General features: G+C 56.8%; 1 protein-coding gene across 6 annotated transcripts in view; it reads right to left on the bottom strand.

The window, feature by feature from the left end:
- HDAC7 (histone deacetylase 7) overlaps positions 1-14,797 on the bottom strand; it is a 34,359-nt gene that overhangs the window by 13,186 nt on the left and 6,376 nt on the right. For 2 of the 6 annotated variants that reach the window (XM_037846522.1, XM_037846523.1), the window contains exons 1-9: positions 6,200-6,908; positions 5,697-5,707; positions 2,540-2,733; positions 2,345-2,435; positions 1,925-2,036; positions 1,173-1,288; positions 821-946; positions 324-415; positions 22-132 (exon numbers count right to left, since the gene is read on the bottom strand). In XM_037846522.1, the coding sequence (XP_037702450.1) occupies positions 22-132; positions 324-415; positions 821-946; positions 1,173-1,288; positions 1,925-2,036; positions 2,345-2,435; positions 2,540-2,733; positions 5,697-5,707; positions 6,200-6,513 (1,167 nt within the window). In that variant the 5' untranslated portion in view covers positions 6,514-6,908. Of the gene's footprint in view, positions 1-21; positions 133-323; positions 416-820; positions 947-1,172; positions 1,289-1,924; positions 2,037-2,344; positions 2,436-2,539; positions 2,734-5,656; positions 5,708-5,973; positions 5,994-6,199; positions 6,909-14,797 lie in introns of those variants that run through there. The other 4 variants (XM_037846526.1, XM_037846525.1, XM_037846524.1 and 1 more) reach the window with 4 other exon arrangements.

Genomic DNA, 14,797 nt, shown 5'->3' with positions numbered 1-14,797 from the left:
AAGGGTGCCCCAGCCACTCACCCTGGCCGGGGCAGGCAGCCCCAGCGTGATTGCGGGCAGCAAGGACACTGTCGGCAAGGCGATCGGAGCCAGAGAGGTCTCCTGCAGCCGGAGCCGCTGGCCCAAGAGCGCCTGCCATGGGGAGCAGGGCGAGGGGGTCACCGCCCTCTACCTCCACCCCGAAGCACAAACCTCTACCCAGGACACACCTTTCCCAGAACACCCAGGGGCTCTGGTGAGGGCTGCCCTAGCCGGGCTGCTGATTGCGAAGGGCTGAGCCTCAGAACTGCCTCCCCGAGAGCCCGGGCCTGGCAAGGCCTTACCTCGGAGCCTAGGACGGGGTTGGGGCCGTGCTCACTGTCATTGGGGGAGCTGCAGCCTGATGCGGGCGTGCTGCTGCTACTGGGGGAGGAGTCTGAGGGTGGGGGAGAAGAGGGAAGCATGGTCAGAGACAGCAGACCAGCGGTGGGCAGGAGGCAGAGCCAGGCCCCCTGCTCCCCAGTGCCCAGGAACAAACCCCCGTCCTCCTGGGCAGCCTCTGCTTCCTGCTCCTTTCCAGAAGGGGGGGGGGGAGGAAGGCAGGCCACCCACCCACCCACAGGGCACCCTTGGGCAATTTGCTGAAAGGGGCCCTCCTTTGGGGCAGATGCCAGCTTAGCCCACGGAGTTAGGGTTGCAGCCATAACTTGGCGCCCCTGGCCAGGCACCTGTGCGTAGGACACAACCACACACAGGGTCCCTAACTGGGGGGGACCCGACCCAGAGGCATGGGACCAGCCAGCTTTGAGGGGGCCCACCCCCCAGCCGCGCCGGCCCTCACCCCCGAGCGGCTCCGCAGGCCGCCGCCGGAGACTAGGGGGGGCACTCTCCTTCCGCAGCAGGGGGTTCTTCCTCCGCTCCAGGGACTTCTTGGGTTTGTAGCGCAGCTTCAGGTTGGGCTCCGAGACTGCGGGGAGCACCGGTTTTACCCGGGGCCCGGTGCCCACCCTCCTTGTCTCCGCCCTTTGGCCCCTCACTCCAGTTACCTCTTGTGGGTTACGGGAAGACAAGGCAGAGCCCGAGAGGAAGCCCGCAGCAGGCCCTTCCACCCCTCCACACTCCTCCCCACCTGCCTTCCAAGGCCCTTGCCCCTTAATCCCCCGGGAGGGCTCCTGCCCACTGGGCCAGCTCACCTGTCTTACGCAGGGGGAAGTGTTCCGGGGGGTCACTGGGTAGGCTGGGAACAGGAGGCAGAAAGCTGCCGAGCATGGAGCAGGCGGCCCCTTCCGTCTCCAAAGGCTCTAGAGTTCTGTGGAGCAAGGGCCAAGACGCCTCAGAGGGGTGGGCATGCCCAGAGGCCCAGCAGCACCCTGATGCTGCCCAGCGTGCTTAAAACCATCAAGCCCGCCAGCCTCCAGGTCACCCACCTGAGCACAGGCCCTGCTTCCACTGCCTCTGCCTCTCCCAGGGGAGGAAGCAGTTACAGGGCTGGGCGGGGTGGGCCCAGCAGGACTGGGGCCCTCTCTCCTCCCCAGCAGCCAACAACAGGGCTCTTGGAGGGCCTGGGTGGGGGCTGGACACTGGGGACTGTTCCTCTCCTGGGGTAAGAACCCGTTTTAGGAACCAGGACATTTGTGTGCTTAGGGGAAAGTGTAAAGACAGAAAGTGTCTGGAAAAAGAAAGCCAGCATGTATGAGTGCGAGTGTGAGTGTGTGTAGGGAGGAAGGGCCTCCACTGGGGCAGGGAGAGGTCATTAATGATAAGAGGGCAGGTGTCAGGTGGGAGAGGGATTTACAGGAGGGGGTGTTATGTTTAGAAGTGAAGGGTGAGGGCCAGGGGATGGGCAGCTGGGGAGACAAAGGGGGCAGATGTGTGTAGCCTCACAGGTATAAATAGGGTGGACGGGGCTAGCAGGGGCCTGAGGAGGGGCGGATGAAGGAGTTACCTGTATGGAACGTTGGTGCTGTTGGGGTGGACTGTCCTCTCTAAGGCAGCCTGCTGTTTCTTCAGTATCACCTCTGCCAGCTTCTGCTTTACCACACTGCTGGCTACGGCGCCTACAGGGGCGAAGAGCCATGAGTGGGTTGGGGGTGGGCGGACAGGCCGGCTCCCCAGCACATTCTTTGCCAGGTGCCCCATCCACACCCCTGGAAGAAGATGTCCCAGGGAGTCTCTGGGCAAGAGCCAAGCCGGGGGGCCCACCCCTCCCGTGAAGCCTCCAGACATCCACGCCCACCTGCACGCATCCACAGGCAGCGCCAGGCAAGCAGAGGGAGACCCAGCAGACTGTGACCCTCACAGGCACACACGGGCAGGCCCCTGGAACCCCGGGCTGGGGGAGGAGAGGGGGGCTCCATCTCCTTACTTCGCTTGCTCTTGTCCTTATTGAGAAGCTGTCGTAGCTCTTGCTCCTGCTGCCCCACCTGCAACTCAGGCATCGGTGTATCCATTGAGATCTGTGGGCAGAGGCCGAGACTAGGGTCTGGGGAGGCTGAAGGGGCCAGAGGGGGCTGGGGGCCTGGGCTCAAGGCATCACATGGGCGGGGAGCCCTCTCCTCACCCGCATGGGCTCCACTGAGCGCTGCTGCTGCTGTAGGCCTGCCAGGAAGAGGTGGTGGTGCAGGCGCTGGGAGTGCTGTAGGGCCAGCAGAGTGGGCTCCGGGGGGGGCTCCACTGGGGGCCGCTGGCCCACCCGCAGATCCATGGGCTGGGGCTGAGGGCCTGGCGTGACTGCACGGGGTGGGGGGCAGCAGCCTGAGGACACGGAGAGGGCAGGGTCAGCCGGAAAGTTTGTCTGCAGGGTGCACAGTGACAGCCTCATCGGTCTCCCTCGAGCTCACTTAATAATGACAAAACACCCCCAAGGGACCTTTTCCTTTTCATCCTTGCCAAGGTCCTGCAAAGTAGTGGTATTATCAACTCCATTTTACCCAGGAGAAAGGTCCGGTAAACTGTCCACGGCTCCAATCTACCGCTGGTGGTGTTCAACTGAGCGGTCAGATCCACACACGCAGGGCCTTTCCGCTAACTAGGGTGCCTCCCCAGGCCTGGGGCTGAGGGCTACAGGGATTTCGTGATGGCTGCCAGCCCTTTGGTGGTTCTTTCTGGGCCCTGCCCTCTCCCTTCCTTCTTCCCTCTGGAATGAGAGGATTTGGCTCAGCTGCCCTCTAATGAGCTCGGCTCAAAGGCAGCGAGCAGGCAGGCAAACAGCCCACTTTGTTCAGCCTCCAAGCCCTCAGGGGCTCCTCTCAGAGCTGCCACCTCCACACTCTATTCGGGGTCACGGGATAAAGAACAATGCCTTAAACCTACAGCCAGCCCTGGCCAGCAACCCTGGGCTGCATAGCCCTGATCTCAGGGCAGGTCCCTGAGCTCTCAGGGCCCACGTGGACACAGAGCCTGCCCCCAGGCGCCCTCCGAGCCAGCTCTGGGCCTGGCGTGGTGAGGATGGCAGGCTCAGCTGCCTCTCAAGTGTCCACTGCACCCACGCCTGGTGCACCTTGCCAAGGCCAGGGATGCAGGTGCTATTTATAACAAGCTGCCAGAGCAGGTTCTGTGCCAGCACACCCTGGTGGGCGGAGACACCGAGAAATGCTCAGAGGTAGGGCTGCCACAGGGGAGGATCCAGGGGAAGCTGGTGGTGGCTGGAGCAGGCCTGCCCTGGGACAGATTCCAGAGAGGTCCCCTTCACTCCCCAGTGGGGCGGCCACAGGTTGTGCTTCTGGGAAGGAAACATGGCTTCCAGGCCCAGCTTGACCGTGACTAACCATGATCTTAGTATCTGCAGTGCATTTCCATGAGGGTGTCAAAACTCACCTCACCCCCGTAACACCCTAGGAGACAGGTATTACTATTCTGTTTTCCCAAATGAGGAAACTGAGGCTTGGAAGTGGAGGGACCTGTCCAAGGCTGCTCAGCTTGGGCCCGGAATCTGCTCCTGCCAGGGCCGATGCTTTGTTTTCCCACTGACTCTAAGGCACCATGGGACTTGCATGGGGGTTTCTCACCAGGCAAAGGGGCACTCCGCTCTCACATTCTCTGGCTGGGAGATGAAAGAGAGCATCAGAGCAAGGCGCCTGCTGTGGCCCTCCGGACATCAACAGATCGGAGGTGATGGCTGTGTACCCGGATGCGGCCCCACGGCAACGGCCAGCAGGCAAAGCGTGCCTTTGATGCCCACACCTCCTGCGTCCATCTAAGGGATCCATCTTCTCATCTGGTTCAGTCTGGACCTCTGATGCCAACATGATCCTGCCCCAGGAAGGGCCACCTGGACCCGAGGCCAGCAGCTCTAGCCATGCATACACTCTGAGCAGCTCCCTGGCCCTGCCCCTCACCCTAGCACTGCCCAGGAACCCAGAGCCGAAAGCTGCTGGGAAGATGGGAGAGGCCCTGCCTGAAACCCTGGGAACGCCTCTCAGGGGTGATGTGGCATTCAAGGGGCTCCACAATTGGTCCTAACCCAGCTTCTCTCACCTTGGTCTTCTCCATCCGACATGAACCTGCACCTCAGTCCTCAGCTCCCTCCCAGTCTCTGGGCCATGCACCTTTGTTCCTCAGCTTTTGCTCAGACTGTCACCCCTCCATTCTACTTTTCCAAATCCTACCCTTTCTTCAAAGCCCAGTGTGCCTCCCTCTCCTGGACTTGGATCATGTTGGCTGCTGCAGGATACCGGAAGCACCCGTGGGCAGGGACCACGGCTGAGTTAAGCTCCACAGGCCAGGGACTTGGGCTTGCTCACTGCTCATTAGCCTCAGCACCTCGAATAGTGCCTCGCACATGACAGGCAATCAATAAATAGGGTGGCATCAATGAATAAATATCCATATCCCACTTTCCCTGACCGGAAATGCCCAGGAAGGTGCAGAGATGGAGCTCACTGAGGTTTCCTGGAAGAATGGATGAACTCACGCATGAGCCACCCCTTCCTTTGGCACTGATCACATATTCCATCTGTGACCAGTGTATCCTGTCTCCCCAACCTGCCTGTAAGCTTTCGGAAAGCCAGCACTGAAGCCAAGATGTACCTGCACTCAGTAGCCCTCAGGGGACATTTACTCACGAGGAGGAAGGGGTGGCCCTCACCCACTGCAGACCTGGCCCCACAGGCATGTCCTGGGGCACAGCAGCAGCAGGGAGTCCCCGAGATCCCTCCCCAGGGCACCCTCACACAGAGAAGGCTTGGGCCGGCAGAGGGAACGGAGGTGAGGGGCAAGGAACCCCAAGAGAATGTAGCGAGGGGAAGGGTCCTTCCCCTGCCACCCAGGCACCTTCCCATCCTTCCAGGGCTGCCATGCCCACCGTGCAGGATTGGTATGAGGACTGGATGAACCAAACACGAAGACACCTCCCACCAGAGGCCTGAGTATAAATATTAGCTCCTAACTTCCTTCCTGTCTTACTATACCCAGCAGGGACAAGAAGAGCAAAGAACAGCCTGTCTTCCCTTTTCCTGTTGTGCTTCCTGGACCCAGAGTTGCCTCTTGCATCCCTGCTCCTCATCCATCCCCCCGTGGGACCCCAGCTTCACCCCCTCCCTTGGAACCCCAGTCTCCCAACTCTCTGCCTGTGTAGCTGGCAACCCTGCTTCTCTGATCCCTTGGCTTCCTGCCCTTCTCATGTTCGTTCCATCCTTCATCGGCCACTCCCAACCACGGTCTCCCTCAAGCCTCTTACCTCTGCCAGGGGGACAGGGAAAGTGGGTGCCCGGGCTCACCTGGGTCCCATCTGCAGAGACAAGAGAGCTGGAGTGAAGAGGCTGCAGGGAGGGCACAGGGGAAGGGGGAGCAGCCAAGCCGCGTGTGCTCCCTGCAGTTCCAGTCGACCCCACTCCAGCTTGAGCTCCCCCAAACCAGGGGCTGCCACATGCCAACCGAAAGAAGACTCCCACCTCATTCCTTTCCTCAAACTGCCACACCAGCTGAGAAGGATTCCCAGATTCCCAGCTCTGTTTTTCTCATCCAACTTACCAAGTGACCCAAAAGATATCTCACCCCATTTGAGCTTGGGTCACAGCAAGACACTCAAGAGGCCCCAGCTCACCCCAACCATGCCCTCAGCCTTGATGTGGTTGATATAATTGTCTCTGGGCGGCCAAATCAGGCTCTCATAGCCAGAAGGGAAAGGAGAGGGCTGGGGAGAGGAGGTGGAGCCAGAGGTGGGAAAGCGGGGGCGGGGAGGGGGTGGAAAGGTGCCAGGAGGGCGAGGCGTGGAGCAGACCTGGGGAAGCGGGAGCTGGTCTCAGTCAGGGTCTTTGCAGGTGGGAGAAGGGAGCAGGTGGGACTGGAAGAGGGTCCGCAGTAGTGGGACTGGGTCCTAGACTGGAAGGGGAATCGGAGCTGTAAAAGGGCAGGGTCTGGGGTGCAAGCTGAGGCTCCCATAGTGGGGAACCCTTTCCTTCTACTGCCCCATCCAGTGCGTGCCCTCCTGCCTCCATTCTCCCAGCGAAGAGACCCCTCAGCCCCTTTCTTGGCTGGCCTGAAATACAAATCGTTCCTCTCCCAGGCTCCTGAGCCCAGCCCTGGCCCTCCCATCCCCGAGGCAGAGCCCAGAGCTGCTCAGCAGCAGAGGCGACGGGGAGTCCAGAGGCTGGCTGACGTGGGAGAAGACAGAGGTGATTTTTGAGGCCACTTGTTCAAGACAGACACTCTTCCCCTTCTGCCTCTCCAGCTCAGGACCAAGGGGAGACTCAGAGGCAACCTGGAGGGGGTATTAGGGCATGCCGTGACCCTCATCAGGCCAGACATGGGGCAGAAAGGTTCTTTTCTGAAGGACAATCTGCTACTCTTATGGGTCCATGCTTCAGGGGCAGCCGCAGTTCTCCTTCCAGAAATGGAGAAAGCAGAACTCCCTGCAGGCAGGCATGGCTGGAGGAGGTCGACTCCAGGCAAGGGAAGACTCCCACAACCACCCTCAAACACCCTGGTGCCCCAAGCTTTGGATGACAAAGTTTGGTTGGAAAATGCCTCTCCACCTATTCAAATTCTGCCCCAGCCCATCATCCTGACCTCTCCTCTCCGCATTGCCTGGTGCATTCGCTCAGTGTCCAGCGCCTCAACGCTCCACTAATCGTGGTCTCCGTGGCTTCGTGTGAGCTATGCCCATCTGCACCTGGCACCTTGCTGGGCACACAGCAGGCCCTTAGGAACTGGTGGATGGAACATGGTGTCTCTCTCCTGGCCGCCTGCCTAGGGCATTCTGTAGGATATTTCTCAAGGCTTCTGAGCCCCAAGGAACACTCAGGCCGGAGGCAGACTCCTCTCCCCAGGACAGAGTAATCCCCTACCCCCACCCCAGGCTTTCTTAGAACCTCCTCTTTCTTCTGCAGGACCTGCTCCCCCAAAAGAGGTTTCTGAACCAGGGTCCAGGGCCCTCTCCCAGAGACCCTCATCAGGCCTAGAGTGCCCCGTCCTCCAATCCCTGCCTCTGGGAATTCTCTTCTCTCCACCCTACCCAGTCCCTGCCTGCTGGGACCAGCCTGTGGGCTGGTCAGCAGCCTTCAAACCTGGGAGCAGAGCCAGGTTCTCTGCGCCTCGCTTCCCTGGTAACCACGGATTCCGGACACCGTGCACTCTCTGGATAAGAGAAAAGTTAATGGCCCTGAACTGAGTAGTATTTGTTACCAGGCCCAAAAAGGACGTTTTGTGATGATGATCTATGATATAAACTCTGCTAACAAAAGCTGTGTGTGCCTGCAGGCACTCGTGCATGTGGTGTGTGTGTACGTGTGAGTGTGTGTGTGTGTGTGTGCATGTGTGTGTTGGCAACAGGGACTACTTCCAAAAGCAATTCCTGGAAACATTTCTGCTTCTCCCTCCACTCCCTGGCTCTGTGCAGGAAGCCAAGGAGTTCAAAAGAGCCCAGAGCAACAGAGAGGACCTGGTGAACCAATCTCTGTGTCCCAGAGGGAGAAAATAAGTCCTGGAGAGGAAAGGGACATCTGTGGCTGATCCAAAATCAGAAGGCTGACCTAAACCCAATTCGTTTGAGTTTGGGGACCTCTCTCATCATTAAGCCCTCACCACCCCTCTCAAGGGCTGTTACTGTTATTTGGTGTCAGATCAAAATAAAATAAGAGAAGAGTAAATAGACTGAAGGGCCTAAGAACACTAGGCTGAGCCTTCTCCAGACAGCCCTCTGCCAGGGAATTCTCCTTCTTTTTGGAATACCGGCTACCCCCATTCCTACTTGCTTTGGCAGTAACTGCAGTCAGGCTTAAGAGGCAGCCCAGTTGGCACTGGGACACCTGGGCCTACCAAGTCACCTTTCCAAACCAGAGCCCCCCATCTCACCAAGAACCAAAGAGCTCCGACCCTGCGGCCCCAGGCCCCAGTTTTGGTGCTCCCTGCCCAGCAGCTGTGATTTTGCGCTGGGGCCTGCACTCGGCAGCCTAGAACCTCAGATCTGCTGGCCACCTGTTTGTTCTCCCCGCGCTCAGGCCCTCTGTTGGGGGATGGGACTCCCCCAACACTGCCACCCAGAAGCCCCCTCTGGACGCCTTCAGTGTCTTTGTTGAGGCTCTCCCTGAAGAGGAAGTGGCAGGAGACCTGGGCCCCGGCAGGTAGGAGAGCAGGCAGCGGGGGGAGGCCAGAGGCTCGGGCTCAGGGCTAACTCCTGTCACACCCCAGGTCTCAGCCTCTGGTTCTTTTTCCCTGACAGAAGTGGGACAGAACTCGACTCCACATGGAGACTGGCAGAAAAGATGGAAACTGGAGGTGAAATGGCTCCTTCAGAAGACCCCAGAATAAATCCACATGAGAGAGAACATCGAGGTTGCCAGGAGTCTGACACAGACAGAGGCTGAGAGCAGGAGGAGCTCTTCTTCCAGGCATTCAGATCGCAGAATTTGAGAACGTTAGGAGCCGAGAGGGCTTTACAGATCACTCAGGCCAGCACTCTCACTTTGCAGAGAAGAAAAGAGAGAGGGAAAGGGACTAGGTCCCTGGCACCCACCAGGCCAGCGGTACAGCCCGGCCAGGGCAGACCAGAGGAGGAACCCAAGAAGTCACTCCCAGATGCAGGTACCGAGTATCTCCATGGAGGTCACTGACCCAGAGGTTGAAGGGATGGAAATATGAATGAACATGGTTATCTCTTTTAAGGAGATTAAAATACAGACCATGATTTAAAAAAAAAAAAAAAATTAGAACATATACTACCTGCAGGTACAAAGAATTCAAAGCACCCCAAAAGGTATGAAACAAAAAGTAAGCCTCTCATTCATCCCAGACTCCCAGCTCACTTTCCTAGAATCAATCCTTCTTAACAGTTGCCTGCGTGCCTTCCAGAAATTCTCTATATTGCCCTAAACTGCTTATTGCTCAGATTTATCCAGAACCCAGGGAGCTGCAAGCTGGCTGGAAACCCCTGCCACATGAAGCCTGGCAGGCCGCAAACTGTCATGGAAGTGAAGGTACATGGCAGGGAGGACACTGGATTTGCGTCACAGGGGCCTGTATTCACACACTGACCCCATCCGTGCCTGCCAGGGAGAACCTGGGGCACGGTTCACCCTGGTCAAGCCTGGGCTGCCCCATCTGTAATAAGGGGATATGAATATCTATTCAGGAGGGTTCATCTGACATGGGTAACGCTGTGTGTGACGCACCTGGCACACAGGAAGGGTTCCCTCCACGGCAGCGAATGTTACAGCTTGCCTCCTGTCCTTGTCCCCAGCCTCCCCTCTGGCACAAGCATCCACTGTCTGGCCCCAATTATTCATTGCATCTTCCCCTCCTCTACCATAATCCATTTTCTCCTCCCAAACATCCCCCCTACCCCATCTCTTATCTCCAGCCTTGCCCAACTCTCTTTTCTTTCTCTTCCACCTGAATTGTCTCAAGCTAACATTTTACAATGTGCCTTATATTAAACTCACTTAACCCTCATGGCAACCCTTTGAGGTGGTTACTATTTTTATCCCCATTATAGAGATGAGTAGACCGAGGCGTGGTGGCACTAAATAATCCGTCTGAGGTCACATAACATGGAAGCAGCTGAGCTGGGACTCGAGCCCAGGCAATCAGGCCCCAAAATCCGTGCTCTCAACTGCTACACTCCACTGCACCTCTCCCAGCACTTCCGCTCCCCACAGGCAGACGGTGAAGGGCAAATGTGGGACCTAGAGGGGCAAAGGGAAAGGCGCTAAATAGCACAGCCCCATAGAGACCATGCAGCGGAAAACCCCAGCCCTGCTACAGGTGAGAGGGTATAAACTGCCTATTTCAGCTACAGCTCCTGTGAAGACCATCCAGAAGAACTCCTTACAGCAGCAGCTGACTTCATGAAAACCAAGCAACAACTTGGGGCTGCATGCCCATCCTGTCTGGAATCAGGGGCTGGCCACAGGTTAGAGTCTCCAGGGCATCAGCCCCGTTTTTCCTGCTCTCACATGCCCTGCCATATCCTTTCTCTAGAAGGTCCTCAAGTCCTTCCAAAGCTTTCTTATTAGCATCTCGAAGCAAGCTGTACCGTTTCCCTTCTGTGCAGGCAGAGGGGCCAGCTACCCATCGGCGCAGTGGCTCAGCTCACAGGTAAGCAGCCAGGGACGAGTGGGGATGTGCGGGTCGTGCTTGCCCAGACGAAGGCCTCTGTCGGTCCAAGGCGAGGGACAGAAAAGCTCTGCAGGCTCCGCAGCCGAGCTCCAGGCAGGAGGCTAGACGTGAGGGCTGCAATGCCAGCCCTCGTGCCTCTGCGGAGAGCAGGCCCCTTTCCCCACCACTTCTGGGTGGCTGGGGCCCTGTGGCAGCTATTTTTAGCTCTTGACACCTGGGTATTTTGCAGCCGCAGGATGTCCGGTTTGGAGTCTCTTTCTGGGAATCCCACATGCGGCTGTTGTAAACAGCCCCACGCAGTGGTGGCCTAAGCCTGGAGCCAGTCTCCCTCCCCACCCCCCACCCCGCCCCCTTCTGCTGTTTGAGATGAATCAAACAGGAAGCAGATGTAACCATGGCAGCAGCAGCTCGAGCTCCCTGGGGGTGGGAAAGCATCCTCCCTGGCTCCTCGTCCCCCCAACCCCAGGTCCCCTCTTCGAAACTGCAGCCTCTCCTCACCGAAGGACACTCGGCTGGAACCTGAGTTGCATGTGGCTGTCGACTCCTGGGCCTGGCGTTCTCTGGCGAGCCTTGCTATCCTCTGACAAAGGAAAACAGGAGTTCCTCCAAGCCTGGCCTACCTCCCAGGGCCTCTCGGACCACCACTCAGCCTCCCCTGTCTGCCCTTTGTGAAGCAGAGGGCACAGCTACTTCCTGAGAGTGGCAGGCCCAGAGAGCCTGCATCCACTTCCTGTCACCACAGCCTTCTCCTAAGAGCCAGGCCTGCTCCTCCTGCCGAGGAGAGATTTCCTAAGCTGACAGGCTTCCTTAGTCTCAGTCCCCTAGTCCAGTCTGCCGTAGGACTTCTAAGGTCCTGAAATCCCTCAAAGACAGAAATTACACGTTTGCCCTCACTCCCCTGCTCCAGTATCTCCAATCCCTGAGAAAGGAAGTTCACCACGATGTCTAACCACCATCTTTCCTATCAAAAACAAAACATCCTGAGCCGTCAAGATTTGAGGGCCCATCTGTAACATGGGGATAAGAGTTTAAGTTCTGTCAGCTTCTGCCTTCCTCTCTCCCTCTCCCCCCTCCTGAAACCCCTGGAGCCCCACTCAGGTCAGCTGCTCCCTCTTAGCAGCCAGCTCGAGCCAGTCTTTCTCAAGGGCCAACGCTTGCCCCAACAGGAAGCATGGTCACCGCCCCGGGGCTGCCTCTCACAACGACTCTTTCTCCCCTTGGAGGTTTCATATTCATTCCCTTGTTCTCCCCGTGATTCCCTCAGCTTCTGGGCCCTCCTTGGCCAGACCTTGCCTCCCCCTGCACCCTGCTCCTGCCGCCTGCCGGTTCTGCTCCTCTCAGGTGCACAGGGAGCCTGGAGATGTGCCTTCCTTGGCTCCTCTCCCCTGTGCCACCCCCAAGGCCACTCGGCCCACTCCCACGACTGCCAGGGAGATGTTTACATTATAATAATAACAATAGTAACAATAAGCAAGCATGTACTGAGTGCTTACTGTGTGCTGGCTCCTGTGCTGAGCACCTGACTTGTACTACCTCATTTAGTCCTCACAACAACCCTGATGTTGTTACTATCCTCATTTTACAAATGAGGAAACTGAGGCTCAGAGAGGTTAAGAAACAGATAGTAAGTGAACTGCTGAGACTCCAGAACCTCAGTTCATAATCGCCACCCTCATGTATGTGGACAACCAGTTCAGTCCATCTCCTGGTCAGCTGCAGAGGCCACGGAGGCCCAGAGGTGGGGCTGCCTGCCCGGGGGGGGGTGCCATGGGACACAGGGTGCTCCTACCACCTGAAGGCCTGGGCCTGCCTGCTGGCACCTGCACGTTCCCACAGAACGTGCTACTGCTTGAGGCTCCATCCCAAACAGCCACAGCAACAAAAACAAAACCAGAGCTCATAATCTCTGCACTGTGCCCATCACATGCTGTGTGCCCCCAAAGGGGGCTCCCCCACCCCACCCCTACCACTCCATCTTCACTTCCTTTTTCATTTTATATCTTCCCTGCTTTTTAAATGTACATCTTGCCTTTTTATTGCTTCCTGTAAGCTGCCTCAAACAGGGTACAACCAAACAAGCAACCTGACGGGGCTGCTGTGGAGAATCAACGGCCGTGTGCGGAAGCACTGGACGCCGTCAAGCCCTGCGTCAAATGCAGGTTGTGTAATCAGAGCAAGTTACCCAGGGGCTGGGCACGAACTGTCCTAGGGAGAGATGGGCAGCTGGAAGGGGTGGAGGCACCCACCCAGGCAGAAAGAGCACCCACCTTCACAGCAGGCTCCTGTGGACAAGGAAAACAGCCAAACGACCAGGGGCACCCCTGGACATGGGACAGGGGAAGGCAGAGCCACTGTGAAGACGAGGACCTGTTCCATGTCCTGGGGGTGGAACACTCAGTAAGAACCTGGCAAACCCAGGCATCACGGACACGAGCCCATGAATACAACAAGCTCTGAAGGCTGGCTCTCCTGGGTCACCTCATCAATATCGATGACGGCAGAGCCCCCAGGGTCCCCACCCCTCTCGCGCCCTAGTAGCCCTCTCCTTTTGCCTGTTATTTTTGGAGGATGGCAGAGGTCTGTTGGGAAGATTCTCCAGGTGACCTCGTCCCTTCCACAGCCAGAGCTGTCCTTGAGACGTGGCCAGCAGGAGTGTTTTCCGGATCATAAATCCAGCCAGGGCGCTTATACGGCCTTCAAGGAACTTAACAGCCAGATGCGTGGTCCTGGATACAGATTTAGACAAACCAGCTGTGAAGGACAATTCCAGGCCAACCAGGCAATAGAGATGAAAATTTACCATCACCGAAAGTGGAGATCACCGACTGAAAAAACAGCACATATGACGTGATCCCATTTTGGTAAAAAGAACAATATATAAGGGCATATGAGCCAATGGAAACAGAGGCACTGAGGGATTATGGTAGTGGCCTCTGAATGCTGTTTTTTTATTTTTGCTTGTCTGTATTGTTTGATTATCTACAACGCACGTGAGCCGCCTCTGTAATAACAAAACATCATACATATGTATACGTGTCCTTGCACACACATACATAAAGATGGCACAGCCACCTCTGTAGCAAAGTCAAGCTGAGACCTCAGGTTCTTGTGACAACGGGGTCACGGGGCTTCCATTGACCCTCCGTGCGGTCCTGGACTCCTTAGTCCCCAAGATGCTGCGTTACTTACAACCTAGTGTGCTCTGCTTCTCCCGAATCACCACACAGAGGGCTTAGCACAGAGCTGGGCACAAAGTCAGCACTTACTTAATAAATGCCTGTAGGCTGAATAATGATCATTTCCTGAAAGAAATGCTTCATGCCTCTTCCAGGGATGCTGTGCTGGGAATAGATGCTATTGACATCACTGACCTTCCCATCCCTCCTTGGCCTCTTAAGAGCTGCCAGGGAGGGGCTAAAACAAAGGTCACCCGGCAGATGCTGCCAAGGTATTCCACATCGGGGCCTTCAGGGGCGGTCCCGGCCCAGACCCTCCCAGGCTGACGTGGCTGCCCCTCCGCAGTGCCAGCTGGCTTCGAGGCCCTGGGTCCTCCCCGTCCTGCTCACTGGGTGAGGCTGGGGGAGGTGGGTCAAAGGAGAGAAGAAGGGGTCCACCCTGTGACTTCTGGCTATAGACTCTTGCTGCTGTCCCAGGCCCTTATGGGTGGAGAATTCTGGAACAGGGAATTTGGCCTGATTTTTTTTTTTTTCCTGTGAACTGGGGCTGAGCCCAGTTTCTGTTCCTTCACGTCTTCAACATTCCCTCTCCCTGACCTTTAAAAATATGAACAATAACATTAATAATAATGATGAATATTTAGCATGCACTGATTTCATGCCAGGCATGGTGTGACTTTACTTACATCAGCTCCTTTAATCTTTTATAGCAACTCCATGACGGTTGCCACTATTATTATTTTCATATTAGAGATGAAGAAACTGAAGTACAGAGAGCAATTTGCCCGAGGTCACACTTAGCTGTTTGCAAGAGAAAGGGATTCTGCCAAGAAATAGAGACTCTCTCTGTGTTCTTACAGGAAGGCCCTTCTGCCTGGCTTGGAAAAGGTAGAGTCTAAGGTGCTAATTAACATCTACAGGGTGCTTTCGACTCTGCAAAGTGCTTACATATGCATTTGTGAAAATCCCCTTCAAAGGCTTAGGGTCCTCGGCAGCCTTGGCTACGATTCAAACCCAGGTCTTCCTACTGGGAGTCCCACACTATTTCCCCTGTATCACAAAATCCCCTGGGCCCAACTCTCAAGGCG

Source organism: Choloepus didactylus, chromosome 8, assembly GCF_015220235.1.
Source record: "Choloepus didactylus isolate mChoDid1 chromosome 8, mChoDid1.pri, whole genome shotgun sequence".
Classification (NCBI taxonomy): domain Eukaryota; kingdom Metazoa; phylum Chordata; class Mammalia; order Pilosa; family Megalonychidae; genus Choloepus; species Choloepus didactylus.
Note: the sequence above shows the minus strand (reverse complement) of the source record. Positions and strands in the feature narration are given on the sequence as shown.